The following is a 15827-nucleotide window of genomic DNA, read 5'->3' as shown; positions in this document are numbered from 1 at the left end:
GCATTGGAACGTGAATTCTTAACCACTGAGCCACCTGGGAAACCTCGCCCTTGTGGGGTGAGTGTTACATTACCCTCCCTGGTCTCTCGTCCAGGTCCTAGGGTAGTTCATGGAAGGACACGCTAAGTCATCTCCGGCCCCTCGGTACCACCGTCACACCTAAGTTTGCACCCCATCTTCCACCACAAGACCCTGTGGCCTCTGTTGCCAAGAGGAGCTCCCAGGGGCTCTGATTCCCGTCCACCCTCTAGCTGCCAACCACGGATCTGGGCTCCAGAGGCTGATGAAAACCTTCTTATTGTCTCGCTACCAGCGCCGAGCCAAGCTCTGAGTCACCCTGTCCTTTGCAGGATGAGAGAGGGAGAGACAAAATCTGTTTTTGAGGGGAACCTTAGAACACAAAGATGAAGGCAAAGATGAAACTGACAAATATTTCATTACCAGCTTGAAAAACAGCCAGCTTGCAATTGACCTGCTTTTAAAAGTTGGTGGGTGCGGGGGTGCCTTGCTGGTGATTTCATTGGAAAGGGAGGCAACACTGGCCGGCCCAGCTCCCCAAGAGCTGCACGTCAGTGGACGGGGGGCACCCCCGTCAGACTGACGTGATTCCCCCATCCCTGGGTGGATGACCCGTTGTGGAGAGTCTGCAGAACCCTGTGACTGACCGCTGTCTCCCACCCCTGCTGTCATTCACTTTTCCTCTTCTTTCCAGGCTACAAGCGGCAGACATTTGATACAGCTGTCGCTAAATGCAGGGTCCGACCCAAACTCCTGATCTGGGAACAAGAGTCGGGTGCCTTGCAGCCCCATCACTCGGTCCAGCCCCAGTGGTCCCGGCTCTGTCTCCTTGCTGATGCCGATTATGCTCGTCTTGTTCATGAGACAGACCCTGGGGCTCCCTTAGGGGAAAGCAAGTCATCACAGGGGAATCCCAAGGGCTGGAACTCCAAGAGGAAGTCGGCCACCCTTGTTAATGACCCAGGGCCCAGGACCAGTGCACAGTCCCCTGGGTGGGGGCGGGGGGTCCACTTCAGTTGTTGTTACAGATGAACAAAGGGAGATTTGGGGTAGGATGGGGGTGGTGGTTAGGACATCATTCTAGACTGTAGAAATGCCCTTTGCCCTCGGCAAAGCAGAAGAGTTTTACCCTCATTTCCGTCACTGCTTTGCCACTCTGGAGGGCCAGGGCTCGCAAACCGAGGGGGACAGCATGGCACACCGCTCCCCCTGCACCCTCCCCTTGCTGTGACCCCACTCATCTCCCACTTCCCCAGAAGATCAGCTATCGTGACAGCCCCTCACTCGGCCACACGGGGCATCCTTGGACAGATACGTGACAAGGCTCAGAGACAGGCTCGAGGACAGAGGGGAAGGGGTCATGGGGAAGAGTCCAGTGGTTGGCCCCCACTGGACTCTTAACTTCAGAGCATATGGTGAAGCTGTTGGATCTGAAAGAAATGAATAAACCATCATCAAGGGAGATCGGAGGGGACGAAGCAAACAGGCAGTGGAAGCAGCTGACGGATAACCACATCTGCCAGGTCGTTGCAGGCAGGGGGCCCGAGCGCGGGCTCTGGTCTAACGCTCAGAAATGAACTGTCCGAGGAGACACATGTGCTAACAAAGCGAGGGACTTTATTGGGAGGGGCCCCCGGGGGGAGAGCAGCAGGCGAGGGAACCAGGAGGACGGCTCTGCCTCGCGGCTAGCAGCCTGGGGTTTGACGGTGCTGGGGTTAGATTCCGGGTTGTCTCTGGCCAATCGTTCTGACTCAGGGTCGTTCCTGGTAGCTTGAGCGTCGCTCAGTAGTTAGATTCTAGCCAGAAGGGTTCTGGGAGGTTGGATGCACGGACTGGGATCCCCTCTCTCCCTTTGCCTTTTCCCCAATTCTTCTGGTTGGTGGTAACTCATTAGTTCCACGGTCCTGACCAGGACCTCCTGCTGTGAGAGAACTCATACAGGTGTTTACTGTGATGCTTGGAAAGGGCGGGTGGTTTCGGTCAGTGGTTGCCCTAACAAGGTAACCTGATCTCCTGGGAGGCAGGCTTTGAGAACAGAACTGGGTGTGACCAGGGGAGCTGGGTGCTGCCCCCCAGCTTCCTAATCTAGGAAGTTCCACGAAGCCTCAGTTCAGAAATCGCTTCTTCCATGCAGCCCTCCCTGAGTCTTCCAAATCAGGCTGGCCATTCCTTCTTAGAGGGCGGCTTCCTTGGCTAGAACGTTCGTGTTTCAGTGCACCTGCAGTTCTAAGCAGATGCCTGGGAGGGATGGAGTAAGCAGTCAGTAAGTCCTGTGAGTTGAATAAGACACACAGAACAGTGAATTTCCTTTTATTAAAATACAGTAATGTGATGGGGAGGCGGGTTTGAGACTAGCTTGTTCTGTGCTGTGGTTAGTTGCTCAGCCGTATCCGACTGTTTGTGACCCTATGGACTGCAGCCCCCCAGTTTTCCTCTGTCCATGGGATTTTCCAGGCAAAAATACTGGAGTGGGTTGGCATGCCCTCCTTCAAGGGGTCTTCCCAACCCAGGGATTGAACCCACTTCTCCTGCATTGGCAGGTGGGTACTTTACCACTAGCGCCGCCTGGGAAGCCCCAGCTTCAGTTCAGTTTAGTCACTCAGTCGTGTCCGACTCTTTGCGACCCCATGAATCTCAGCACGCCAGGCCTTCCTGTCCATCACCAACTCCCAGAGTTCACTCGGACTCATGTCCATCGAGTCAGTGATGCCATCCAGCCATCTCATCCTCTGTCGTCCCCTTCTCCTGCCCCCAATCCCTCCAAGCATCAGAGTCTTTTCCAATGAGTCAACTCTTTGCATGAGGTGGCCAAAGTCTTGGAGTTTCAGCTTTAGCATCAGTCCTTCCGAAGAACACCCAGGACTGATCTCCTTTAGAATGGACTGGTTGGATCTCCTTGCAGTCCAAGGGACTCTCAAGAGTCTTCTCCCACACCACAGTTCAAAAGCATCAATTCTTCAGTGCTCAGCTTTCTTCACAGTCCAACTCTCACATCCATACATGACCACTGGAAAAACCATAGCCTTGACTAGATGGACCTTTGTTGGCAAAGTAATGTCTCTGCTTTTGAATATGCTATCTAGGTTGGTCATAACTTTCCTTCCAAGGAGTAAGCATCTTTTAATTTCATGGCTGCAGTCACCATCTGCAGTGATTTTGGAGCCCCCCAAAAATGAAGGCTGACACTCTTTCTACTGTTTCCCCATCTATTTGCCATGAAGTGATGGGACCCGATGCCATGATCTTCATTTTCTGAATGTTGAGCTTTAAGCCAACTTTTTCACTCTCCTCTTTCACTTTCATCAAGAGGCTTTTTAGTTCCTCTTCACTTTCTGCCATAAGGGTTAGAAAGCTCTTAATTATCTTGAATTATCTGAGGCAGTATTCCCAAGGAAAAAATCCTACAAAACACAGGTTCTGCAAGATGTTAACAGGTGTTATCTAATAAAAGGGTTCTGGTGTCAACTCCATTTGGAAAACAAAGTTGTACAGGTTTCTTCACTTCGGGGAATTCTTCAGGCCTTAAAGGTTCATGTGAAATCTGAATATTCAAAGTTTCCAGAACTCATTAGGTTGGACCATATGAGATTGCTGTTTTATAGTCCCAGAAAAAAAAAAAGCACCAGTTAAATAGCAGTGATTTCAGGTGGTTCAACACAGTATTTGACTATAGAACCCATTTCCGTGGTCACTGGAGCTCCGTGGGGCTCCATTTGGAAAATACTGATGTGCAGGACCTTGGTTTTCCTTTTGGAGGAGGAGAGGAGGATGGGGCTGGAAAAGGAAATGGCAACCCACTCCAGTATTCTTGCCTGGAGACGCCGACGGACAAAGGAGCCTGGCGGGCTGCAGTGCGTGGGGTCACACAGAGCTAGACACGACTGAAGTGATTTAGCATGCAGGCATGTACGCATGCGTGCAAGAAGATGGGGAGGCGGCTGGAGGGTTCACAGATGAGAATCTAAGTCCCACGGAAAGCCTTTCCACGGTTACAGCCCCTCCCTGGAGATCCTGGTATGACTGTCTCCACCTCCACCACACAGCAGCCATCTGCAAACCACAGTCTAGGGTGAGAACACTCTAGAAGAACCAAACGTTTATCTGCTGGAGCAGGCCATAGGCCTACGTCCTCAATCCCAAACAAGCAACAGTCCAGATGGGCCCTGAAAGCCAGGGCAGCCACAGCAAGCAGGAATGAGCAGACGCCACGGAGCCTGGAGCTCCCTTGGCCTGCTGGTTGTCTGTCTGAAGAAGAGAGCCGAGTTTGAGCAGGGTGGAAGGAGCGGCTGTGGTGGGTCTACGGACACAAGGTCAGGGCAGCACACACCGCTCCTTTGGGGACCTGACAGCGGCGTACCTGCGGCCGCCTGCTGCTGTCGACAGCCAGGCTTTGCTAATCTGAGGTTAGCCATGTGGGTGTCTTTCCCTGTGCCTGCTGGCCACCTGCATGTCTTCCTTGGAAAACATCTATTCAGGCCTTCTGCCCATCTTTCAATCAGGTTGTTTGGTTTTCGAGCAGTGACTGGGATGCCGTGGATGTAGTTGGGTACTGACCCGTTACTGGTCGTATCATTTGCAAATATCTCCCCCTGTTCAGTAGGTTGTCTTTTCCTTCTGTCGATGGTTTCCGTTGCTGTGCGAAAGCTTTCAAGTGTAATTGGTGAAGCGCTTTCAAATCTCAGTCTTCTTTTTAGAACGCTGACCGCGCCCCCCCATTGGGGTCACAACAACATCATATTCCTCACCTCTATTCCCTACTCTCCAGGGGTAGCCCACATCTGTCTTGCATCCCCCCCCCCACAAGAAACACAGGATTGCACATGTCAGGCAGGAGAGCAGGTTCTCCAGGAATGCAGGAGTTAGTGATGAAGCCGGTCAGGGGAGGATTTTCTGAGCGCCCGCTCATCTGTCTTGAGCATGTCTTGGATCAAATCTGACATTAATTAAAAGAAGGCCTCTGGGCTCAGAGCACCTTGCCGGCTGAGTTGAATATTTTATTAATATGTGGCATTTACACCGGACTTTAAATTTGCCAAGTGCTTCACGGTGATTTACGGTATCATCTTTGCCGCTCCTCTGCGGGTGCTGGCGTGCTCTGTCATCCGTCATCAATTTGCTCCAAGGCCATTCTCCATCCTCCTCTTGCTTGCTGCTCTTTTCACTCCTGCTTCTCTTGTTAGTTCTCAAGAGATGCTTCATCCTGGTGGGTTTAGTCCTAACCATCCTTCCAGCTTCCTTGCCCATCTGTTTTTTACCACAGTTAAAAGTAACAATTGGGAAAGAAAGGAAGGAAGGAAGGACAGTAGTAGCTAATTAAGACCAGGGCACCGAAGAATTGATGGTTTTGAACTGTGGTGTTGGAGAAGACTCTTGAGAGTCCCTTGGACTGCAAGGAGATCCAACCAGTCCATTCTGAAGGAGATCAGCCCTGGGATTTCTTTGGAGGGAATGATGCTGAAGCTGAAACTCCAGTACTTTGGCCACCTCATGCGAAGAGTTGACTCATTGGAAAAGACTCTGATGCTGGGAGGGATTGGGGGCAGGAGGAGAAGGGGACGACAGAGGATGAGATGGCTGGATGGCATCACTGACTCAATGAATGTGAGTCTGGGTGAACTCTGGGAGTTGGTGATGGACAGGGAGGCCTGGCGTACTGCGATTCATGGGGTGGCAAAGAGTTGGACGCGACTGAACTGAACTGAACTGAAGAGCAGGGTGTGCTCATTCACTCAGTCATTTCCAACTCTTTGCAGCCCCATGGACTTTTGCCCTGCAGGCTTCTCTGTCCATGGAATTCTCCAGGCAAGAATCCTGGAGTGGGCTGCCACTTCTTACCCCAGGGGATCTTCTCGACCCAGGGATCAAACCCAAGTCTCTTGCGTCTCCTGCATTGGCAGGTGGGTTCTTTACCACTAGTACCACCTGGGAAACCCTAGAAAATTAACACCTAGAAGATGGAATGAATGCCAAAAAGGAGTCAGGAAGGAGTCCACTTGGCCTTGGGACCATCCTCTTCAAATGGGAAGAGTTTAAAGCCTTAGGCTTGCTCTTCCTTCTCATCACATAGCAACCTGATTATATAGAGAATACCATGTTAGCACCCCGATATTGTAAATTCACTTTTTATCTGGATTGAATTTTTTTGAATTGTCTTGAGAATAAATCATAAATGAAATATCATCTACAGAGCAATATCAAACGCTGTAATTTTGATAAAGGTGGAAATAAAGCAGAGGTGGGAAGCATGTGTTCCACGTTCCTCAACATTTATAAGGACACTCAACAGTAAGACTGATAAGGAAGAAACCATGGAGCCATCAACAGACTCTCTAAATCAATACTGTGATAAACTTAAGAAACCAATATGTTAATATGTTATTTAAAGTGACAGCGGTACCCATCAGAGAATTGAAAGTCAGAATTGTTAAGAAATATTTTGCCTCTTGGGAGTAAAACTAAGGATAGGAATTGGAGGTAGGGAAATTATTACTGTAGACTTTTTCTGAGCATTTTGTGTTTTGTTTTTTTTTCAAGGGAAAGTATATCACCATGATTAAAAAGCAGTAAGCAGTGTGATTGAAAGCAACCACTTTTTAACTTCAAAATAAGAGCGTGAAATGAAGCCTCTTTTTGTGCCTAAAGTCTTAGAAAAAGTAAAACTGGAAGATGGTTTAGGAAAAAACCGAGGTGTTGAAAGGGTGTGGGCACATCTCAGATGCAGGAAGGAAGGGCGGAGGTGCAGTCAGGCTTCAGGGGATAAATCAGGCAGAGACATAAACACTTCAGGGCCAGTTTTCTTGATGTCATCGTGCCCGTGACATTCTCTCCTCCTGTAGGTCAGCTTTGTCTACAAGACGTGGACTCGGGAGAACACAGCCCCTGACCTTTCCACGCTGTGCGTGATGACCCAAGGCTGGGTGGGCGTGTTCACCCATCAGAGCCACAACCACGTGGGGCCCACCCAGAAGAGCCCCGAGGGCCCCCACCTGGCAGCTGGCAATCACAGAACTGGGCTGGGGGAGGCACAGAGTTAATTTCCTCCTCTGTTAACCTCCCAGTAAGAAAACAAGGACCACCCCCCACCGCCCTCATGAGCCACATGCATTGTACTAGATACCATCTGCCTTCAGTGCCGCAAAGCATGACAGTGATCTGAGGCATCAAAGTCTTTTCTTTGTCTGGTTTTTGCAAATGCTTTGGTGAGAGTCAAGTATGGGGAGGGATAAACGGGGTTATTCATCATCCTAAAAGAACTGCCAACATCTAATTTCATGCAGAAGTCCTTCAAGGGGCTTTAAAAAAATGTTTCCTCCCAACTTCTTAGAGGAATCATAAAACCATGACTGTGTGCCCCCCGCACCTCCAAAGGTGCCCCCACAAGGAGTTAGTTGTACCTTGACTCTGCTTGCGGGGCAGAGTGTGGCCAGGCGCGCCCACAGCGATGCAGGTGTGCCTCCCAGGCAGCTGGCCCCAGGGTGCCCTTCCCCGCAGCAAGGCCGTTCGAAAGCCACTGGTTCTTTGGTACTCAGCCCTCTTTATGGTCCAACTCTCACATCCGTACACGACTACTGGAAAAACCATAGCTTTGACTCTACGGACCTATATTGGCAAAGCAATGTCTCTGCTTTTTAATATGCTGTCTAGGGTTGTCATAGCTTTTATTCCAAGGAACAAGTATCTTTTAATTTCATGGCCGCAGTCACTGTCCACAGTGATTTTGGAGCCCAAGAAAATAAAATACATTCTTTGTGTAACCAAATCACTTCGTCGTACAAGAGGAATTAACAACGTTGCAAATCAACTATATTTCAATAAAAATAAGTAAGAAAATAATAAGAGAGAAAGAACTGGAGTTAAATCCACCTCTTCTGGAACACCTCTATTTTTCATCTTTCCCAACACTTAACTTCATCCCATATGAACAGCAGGGTTCACAAACCACAGTAGAAAAGTGTGTCGAACTACTTTTTCTAAAAAAAGGTAACAGTTTAAGTTGATAACTTCCATCCTTTATTAGACCTTTTCAAGACCCCATAGGAATTCCATGGCAATGGAATCCTGTGGCAATACCTGGCTGGACAGACCAATATTTTCTTTTATCAATGTATGATATTTCAGAGTTCCCATCTTCCTGGGTTTCCTTCCCACAGGCCAGGAAGGGGAATTCACATATTGGGGGCCAGTCTCCCCCAAAGCCTCCTCCAAGCTGTTTTTGCAGCCGGACCACCCTGTGGTGTGTGAGTCCTTGATGGCCGGGAGGGGACACCTACTGCCGTGTGGTGAGCACTGCCCCCTCATCTGGCCTGATGTCCATCTCCCAGCTTAGCGACAGTGACCAGGTGGGCGGAGGAGGGATCTAAGCTGAGCTTGCCCGGCCCGCTTGGCGGCTCCTGAGGCCACCCCCGTGGCCCCGTGGTCCCATCCAGCAGCTGACGCTCCAGGATGGTTATGTGTCTGTTTTTCAGTGAGTGACCTGGGCATGAATTACGTTCAGATTTGCTCCTAAAGCATAAGTAGTGGTAAAGCATCATCTGGCTAGAAGGCCCATTATCGGACCACCCGCTTCTCTCTGCTCAGCCCCTCCGTCTCTGCCCGTCACAGTCCCTGACTGGGGAGTAGCCGCATGGCATGGCTGAAATACAGAAAGGGTGGAGAAATGATCTGAGATAGGGGGGCTTACTGGTTCCCACCTCCGGAACAAGAGAAAACTGACTCACACTGCAGGCAGAGGGGCACAGCCCAGGGGAAGGCCCGGGATTAGCTTGCTGAAGGGAGGTTGAGACGCTCTCTCCCTGGGTGGAGAGCTGGTCTCTGAAGGTGGAGGCTGTGCCCCGGTCAAGGAGGAACAGAAGGCCTGTGCCCCCTCCCCATGGAGGGTGGGGAGAGACAGAGATTCAGGAGGGGTGGGAGATGGTGAGAGGCAGACCCCCACCCGCAGAAGAGCAGAATGGGCAGAGCAGGTTTGGAGCTTGTTCTCAAGTTTGCCCTGGGGACTCTGGCTCCCTGCGTCCCGGGGGCCTATAACCCCAGGTTTGGAAGTTGGTCTTCCTTCTCTCTGCACTCGGCTTAATGGCAGCAGCTGTGAAAAGAGGCCTGGCTTACTAATAATATCCCAGCCACTTTGGATTCTTGTCTTAATTATCTCCCTGATTTGCAATTTTGGTGGAAGCCCTGGGGTGTGAACACCAGTCTCATTTTTTCCTCTTCCCTGTTTCACCCAGCGGGTTCTTTCTACCACCAGCTGGTCTCTGCCTTCATTCCCGTATTTGTTGTCTTGCCGGGTGGGTCATTCGTCTTGGTTTCTCATTAGTTTAGCTATCAGGCACTCCTCCACCTTCAGACAACTGCAGTCATATTCCCTCCTTCCGTTACCTCTTCTTCCTCTCCTTTATTCCAAATCGGAAACTTGATTGGCCGACAGCCAAGATGTGCATGCGCGTGTGCTCAGTCGTGTCCGACTCTTTGTGACCCTTTTGACTGTAGCCCTCCAGGCTCCTCTTTCCATGGGAATTCTTCAGGCAAGAACTGGAGTGGGTTGCCATTTTCTCCTCCAGAGGAATCCTCCCAACCCAGGGATCAAACCCGCATGTCCTGTGCCTCCTGTGTTGCAGGGTGACTCTACCTGCTGAGCCACCTGGGGGGCCACTGCGTGTGCATTTGGCGGCAGAGGCTGTGGTACCCGCTGTGGGCGTGGCCAAGCTACGGGGCGGGGTAGAGGCTGTGGTACCCGCTGTGGGCGTGGCCAAGCTACGGGGCGGGGCAGAGGCTGTGGTACCCGTTGTGGGCGTGGCCAAGCTACGGGGCGGGGCAGAGGCTGTGGTACCCGTTGTGGGAGTGGCCAAGCTTCAGGGCGGGGCAGAGGCAGGATGCGTTCCCTTTGCTCAGAACCTCCTTGGGATGCAGATACTCGGATGCCAGCCTGTGCTGCCCACACCTGGGAGAATAGCTGCAGCCCATCTCAGCCAACTGGGATGGTGAAGGGATTGGGGGACTGAGGGTCAAGCCTGGCCCTGCCCCTTGACACCCTGTCAGTGTGGAGGAGCCCTTTCTCTCCTACGTTAGTTGGATAGCCTCCCCGCACGGCTCCCCGCCCCCCCCCCCACCCCACCACCACCTCCACCACCTCCAGAGCTGTTGGGAGCATTAGTAAGTCAAGTGCTAAATAACTAGAAAGGGTTAGTTTGCTAATTAATGTAAGTCCTATTGTCAGGGCTGCACTACCATTTACATTAAATGACTCATTCGAGCAGAATCTTTAACAAAAGAGCCACCAGCTGCTGTTTATGGTTTAGAAAAGCAAGTTTTCTCAAAGGGAGGGATTGGCCCCTCTGGTGTCAGGGAACCCAGGCCAGTCTCTGCTTAGCTTTTGACACCTGGTGAAGAACGTTGCCCCAGAGGAGACCACAACTTGCTGATGGGAGTGGGTTGTAGTCTGGGCTGTGTTGGTACAAAAAAAGATTGAGAACAGCAGACTTGTGAACACTGGGCTCCCCGAAGGTGGGAGACAGGCCAGATGGAGGCAGCTCAGATGTCCTCTAACTTTATCTTCTCGGGACCATGGACAGCTCCCGAGATTCCAGGGCTGTGTAAGAGGCTGCCTCCCCCTGGATCTCAGGGATGCCTGAAACCCTTAGACATATCCACCCTAGCCAGGCCTGAAATTCAGCCCCCAGTGGTATGTGGAACCTCACCAAGGACATTCATTCTTTTTGAAGCTTGTGAGATGCATCAGGCAGTCCTGAAAGTTTTGAACTTTTATTATCCAAATTCCTCCCTGGAGTGACAGCTTCTGCAGTGCCCACCCTTGGAGGAAATCTCTGAAAGACAAAGAAAAGGACAAGAAACTATCAAGGCTGAGGAGCCTGGACCTCTGAATCAAAGCTCCCCCTTTTTTTGCAAGCATTTTTAATTAACAAAAAGGATTAAAACAGTCAAATTCAAATGAACTCCAGGACTCAAAAACTTCAGTTTCTCAACATCAACGCGTAATAGAAAAATCCACTGACCTTTACAAATGTAAGATTCATTCTTTACGTCGAGTTCCTTTATCTGCAAACAGAGCGGCACACCTGTTTCAGAAATGAGCCTTTGCAGGATCTGCTTTTAACCTGTGTTGTGTCATGCTGAAATCCTGTTGTTCTGATTTCTTACGAAGAAGTGAAGAAACTGCCTGTTCTGAACAGCTGAATGAGTGTAAGCGTGTTGAGTGACTATAAAGTATGCAAAAAGGACCATAGGTTTGCCAGTGTGATGGAGTATGTAACTGTTTCCATGGTACCCCAGGGGTACCCCCACCAAGCGGGTCCGACCATGCATCTCCCTGCCCTGGTGGACGACAGCCCTAACCCAGCCCACAGCGGTCTGCTTGTTTTGGCTTTGTGCAAGTATTGTTGCTGTGTAGTTGCTCAGTTGTGTCTGACGATTTGTGACCCTGTGGACTGTAGCCTACCAGGCTCCTCTGCCCATGGGATTCTCCAGGCAAGAACACTGGAGTGGGTTGCCATTTCCTCCTCCAGGGGATCTTCCCTACCCAAGGATCAAACCCACAAGCCCTGAATTGGCAGGCGGGTTCTTACCACGGAGCCACCTGGGAAGCCCATATGCATGTGTAATATTGTAGAAGAATGATTCCTAATGCCTCGTGCGTCTTTATGTCTCTTTCAGAGGGTCTTGCGGTTGGAGTTGGATTTGGGGCCATAGGAAAGACGGCGTCGGCCACCTTCGAGAGTGCCAGGTAAGCAACACCTTATGCCTTGGTGGCACTGCACCAGCTGGTGCCTCGGGTGAGCCATCTGCACTGAGCTGTGCAGCACCCCAGCCCCCCAGCTCTGACTGGTGGAGGCGAGGAGGAGGGCAGGGGTGCTCACACCTGAGAGAGATGCTCCATCAAAGAAACAGGCTTACGCCAAGTTCTTTCAGCAAGCTAGCTTAGGGGTAGCTGTTTTGGAAACCAACCGTGGATGTAACTGCATGCTGTTTTCCAAACACTGTAAATGGATAAATCAGGATAAGACGATGTTCTGGGGGGACCCGCCGGCAGATGCTCGAATCCGCCAGGGCTCGAGTACCGTGATCGCCCTTGGTATTCGCCGGTCCCATATCCGAGAATTCAGCCCCAGGCGGATGGAAAGGCCAGAGAGCCACAAAGGCCACGGCTGGCCATGCCGACCCTCCCTCTCTTCCGAGCCCTCGCGTTCCTCTCCCTGGCTGCCTCCGCTCCCGATTTCCTCTCTCTCACGTCTGCTTCTTCCCCGGCTCTCCTGCCGGCTTCGTGTCCGCCGGCCCCTCCTGAAATGCTCATGTTCCCCGGCGCTCCATCTCCAGGGCCCCGCTTCTTCTCACTCGGCGCTCTCTCCCTGGCCGTTCTCCCGCAGCCCCAGGGCTTGATTCTCCGTTGGTCTCCCGTCACCACCAGGTACCTGGCTGAGCAAGCCAAGCTCACTGTCATCCTTGGGCCCCTGTTCCCCCCGTCTTCCCGAGACAGTCACCAGGCCTTGTGGGTTCTTCTCCCCTCCACCTCTCTCGGATCATCCAGAGCCGGGATAAGGCCACAGCCTCGGGACCATAAGGGGGCTTCGTGCAGATGAGCTGCCTGGTCCACTCGTGCCCACAGAACCAGGAGTACCCCAGCCTCCAGGCTGAAGGAGGGCGCGGTGCCATCCATCCAAGGGCAGAAGACTCAGATGCCCACAGGGGACGAAGGATAGCACAAACGGGTGCAGGCGATCAGGTAGGGACAGGCAGGCGGGGCCGCTCGGGGGCGGATAGTTGGGAGTGGTGGGGTCCGTGGCGACTTTGGAACAGCTAGCACAAGCGCACTCTCAAGGTGCTCAAAACTTTTAAGTTAATTAATCTGTGGCTGCGCTGGGCCTGTGTCGCTTTGTGGGACTACTCTCTATTGCCTTGTGTTTTAGAGCAGGGGCTCAGCGGTTGTGGCGCGTGGGCTCGGCTGCCCTGCGGCATGTGGAATCTTCCCAGACCAGGGATCGAACCCGTGTTCCTTGCACTGGCGGGCAGATCCTTTACTATCGGACCGCCAGGGAAGTCCCTGGAAATCACGATATTTTGAAAACATAATTCGGCTCAAAGTGGTGGTCCGGTGGCCACTGGCTTCTGTGCTGAGTTCATTCGACTGCCCTCTGACCGGTACAATCTCAAAATCGACTTTTTTCCCCTGAAGGCAATGTTGCCGCTTCCTTCAATGGTCTGCCCTGGGTCTGTGGACTGTGGTTGCCAGGAACTACTTCCTCACAGAATCCCACCCTCCCTGCTCAGTCCCCACCTTTCCTGGGGTCTCTTTACTCCCCGTCGCATCCTTTCCTCAAGACCCTCAGCTGCCCTAGGGCCTCCGTGTGTCTGTGTAGTCACTGGGATCGCTGGGCTCTGATGCTACATGTGAAGGGGCCCGTTTGCTCCACGAAGCCCCGGACGCAGGCATGGGCTGCCATGTCGTGGGTCGAGGTTTTTTCCTTTTTCTCAATTCTCATTCCTGCCTGTCAGACTCGCAAGTCGCTCCCTCGCCCCGGCTCCAGGGTCAGCATTAAACAAGACACCTATGACGATGATCCCAGGAGATGGTAGATGGGTGAAGCCCTCAGACTGTGAGGACCATCACCCAGACCTGGGGCTTGATTGGCCTCATCAAGCCTGCGGGCTGCTCTTCCTGCCCCAGGAGTGGTGGGGCGGGGAGGGCTTCATGCCCTGGCACAGCCATCTGATCTCCACTTGCCTTGGACCACGCAGACCATCAGGGCGGGCAGTGTTGGGCGCTGAGGGGCCCTCCCGAGTCCCGGGAGTCGCGCACGCTCCAGAGACGTCCGTGCCAGCCAGTGACAGCCTGCCCCAGGCACCGTGCTCACGGCCCGGCTTCCCGTCTGGTGGCACCTCATCTCCCTCGACATCAAGATGTCAACTCCAATGTTCTGTCACCGGCTCTTTCTGCTAAGCTTCGTGTCTCTGAAGAAAGTAGAAGAAAAGTCTTTTCAACCCAGCTCCCTGTTTCCTGAGACCAGACAGATCCTCTGAGTTATGTAAACCCTCCTCGGGGCTCTCCATTTGCGATCGAGCTGGGGAGGTGGGGCTGTTTTCAGCCTCATGAAACCCTCTGATAAACCAGCCTCCTTGGGGGGATTTTATGCCCCTCTGACTCTGCCCTCATTGCCCCTGTGTCCAGGGTATGGAGTGTGGGGAATGGTGGGGAGAGTGGGTCCATACAATGCCGGCCACAGAGACAAAAGAAGGGTGGCCTCACGCAGACCCTGTCCTTCAGTCTGTCTGCCCCACTTACAGATCCATACACAGTTTGTGGTTTGGGTTCTTCCTTTCAAATTCCTCTGATCTTACTTCAGAACAGCCCCTGCCCCCAGTCAAGGCATGTAAGCCTTCTCTGCCCTTAGCTCATGCTGCAGACCATGCAGGGTTTCGTGGGAGGCAGAGAGGAAGATAAAAAAGAGAAAGACAGACTAATGCTAGGGGGAGGGGGGGTGTAAAAACAGTCATCAGACGATTAAATGCATCTTTTGAAAGAGAGGTTTTGCTTTTTAAAATTCCAATTCTGCATAATTAACAAGTGACGTGCCTAAAACGTTGACATGCAGAGGTGGAAGATAAAGGCATGACAAAAGACACGAGGTGAATGCTGATCAAGAGAAAGCGGGTATTAGCAATTTCAGTCTCAGACCAGGCAGACTCAAAGGCGGAAAGCCGCTGAGAGAATAAAGGTCAGTACTTAATGACAAGAGAGACAAGGTACCCGGCTGACATAATGATCCCGCGTGTGTACGCTTCCAGCAACATCAGCCTCACAAGGCTCAGGAAAAATGGTCAGAACTGCAAGGAGCAACAGTCAGAAGCCCAGTCGTGGTGGGGAGAACGGCTCCCCTCTCTGACACTGATAAATGGGTAATATGCTAACAAAATGTGCGTAATGGACATATGTGGACCCCAACCCAGCAGTTAGGAAAACGTCAACCTTCTTCCCAAGCACACGGTGTGGGTGTTTCCCAGAAATGGTGACAGCACCGTGCCACAGAGAAGGTGAGAACACACCCAGGTCAATACCGTTCAGACCAGACTTTCTGACCTCAGCGCCACGTAATCGAAAAATAGCAACCAGATCGCTTAAAGCAATCGGTCAGTGGAGGCGAAGCCCTCAGGCACCATGAGATGAGCACAGGTAGGGGATGCAAACCAGATGGTCCAAGGAACCAGTGGACCTCAGGGGCGCTTCAGAGAACAAAGCGTTTCATCAGGAGGGTGGGGGAGGTGGTTAAGAGCACGTGCAGCCTCGACCTGCAGGCAGGTGACATCACCAAGGGGGGTGCGGTTCACGTGGGAATTTATGGAAGTGAGACCGAAGGCCAAAGGAGAAGCACCTTCTTCAGCAAGAGGCTGACAACCTTGGTGGGTTCTGATGACAAAGTCCAAGGGGCAATTTGAACCTTGACGCCACTCAAGGGAAGAATTCTGGTGTGGGGGAGGTAGACGGATCCCTGTGAAGAGTCCAGCGACTGGACAGATGCTGTTGACACCGCTGTTACCTGTTATTTTAAGAGCGACAGAGAAGTTAGAGGATGGCTCGATGATGGTGGGAATGGAGAGGCTGATGGGAAGGAGGGGGTTTAGACTCAGAACCGATAGGCAGCATTTGTCACCTGATTCTTTCATCGAGTGGGAGGGAGAGTTCGAGTTCAGGAGACGTAGGTAATCACATAGGTAAATGAGAAGGGCTGAGGGGGAATGAGGGACAGGTCTGCATGGATTTGGGAGGGGAAAAGAGTTACCTGGCATATGCCTGTGATGTGTGGACC

General features: G+C 52.0%; 1 protein-coding gene across 10 annotated transcripts in view; it reads left to right on the top strand.

Moving 5' to 3' along the window:
- The window catches only part of SLC39A11 (solute carrier family 39 member 11), a 289255-nt gene that overhangs the window by 230730 nt on the left and 42698 nt on the right, over positions 1-15827 (top strand). For all 10 annotated transcript variants that reach the window (XM_086355939.1, XM_086355936.1, XM_086355937.1 and 7 more), the window contains one exon: positions 11683-11752. In XM_086355939.1, coding sequence (XP_086212065.1) covers positions 11683-11752 — 70 coding nt within the window. The remainder of the gene's footprint in view (positions 1-11682; positions 11753-15827) is intronic.

The sequence above is a fragment of the Bos grunniens genome, chromosome 19, assembly GCF_055505025.1.
Source record: "Bos grunniens cultivar Pamir isolate PY7600 chromosome 19, Bosgru_T2T1.0, whole genome shotgun sequence".
NCBI classification, from domain to species: Eukaryota; Metazoa; Chordata; class Mammalia; order Artiodactyla; family Bovidae; genus Bos; species Bos grunniens.
This window is presented reverse-complemented; position numbering and strand designations above follow the sequence as displayed.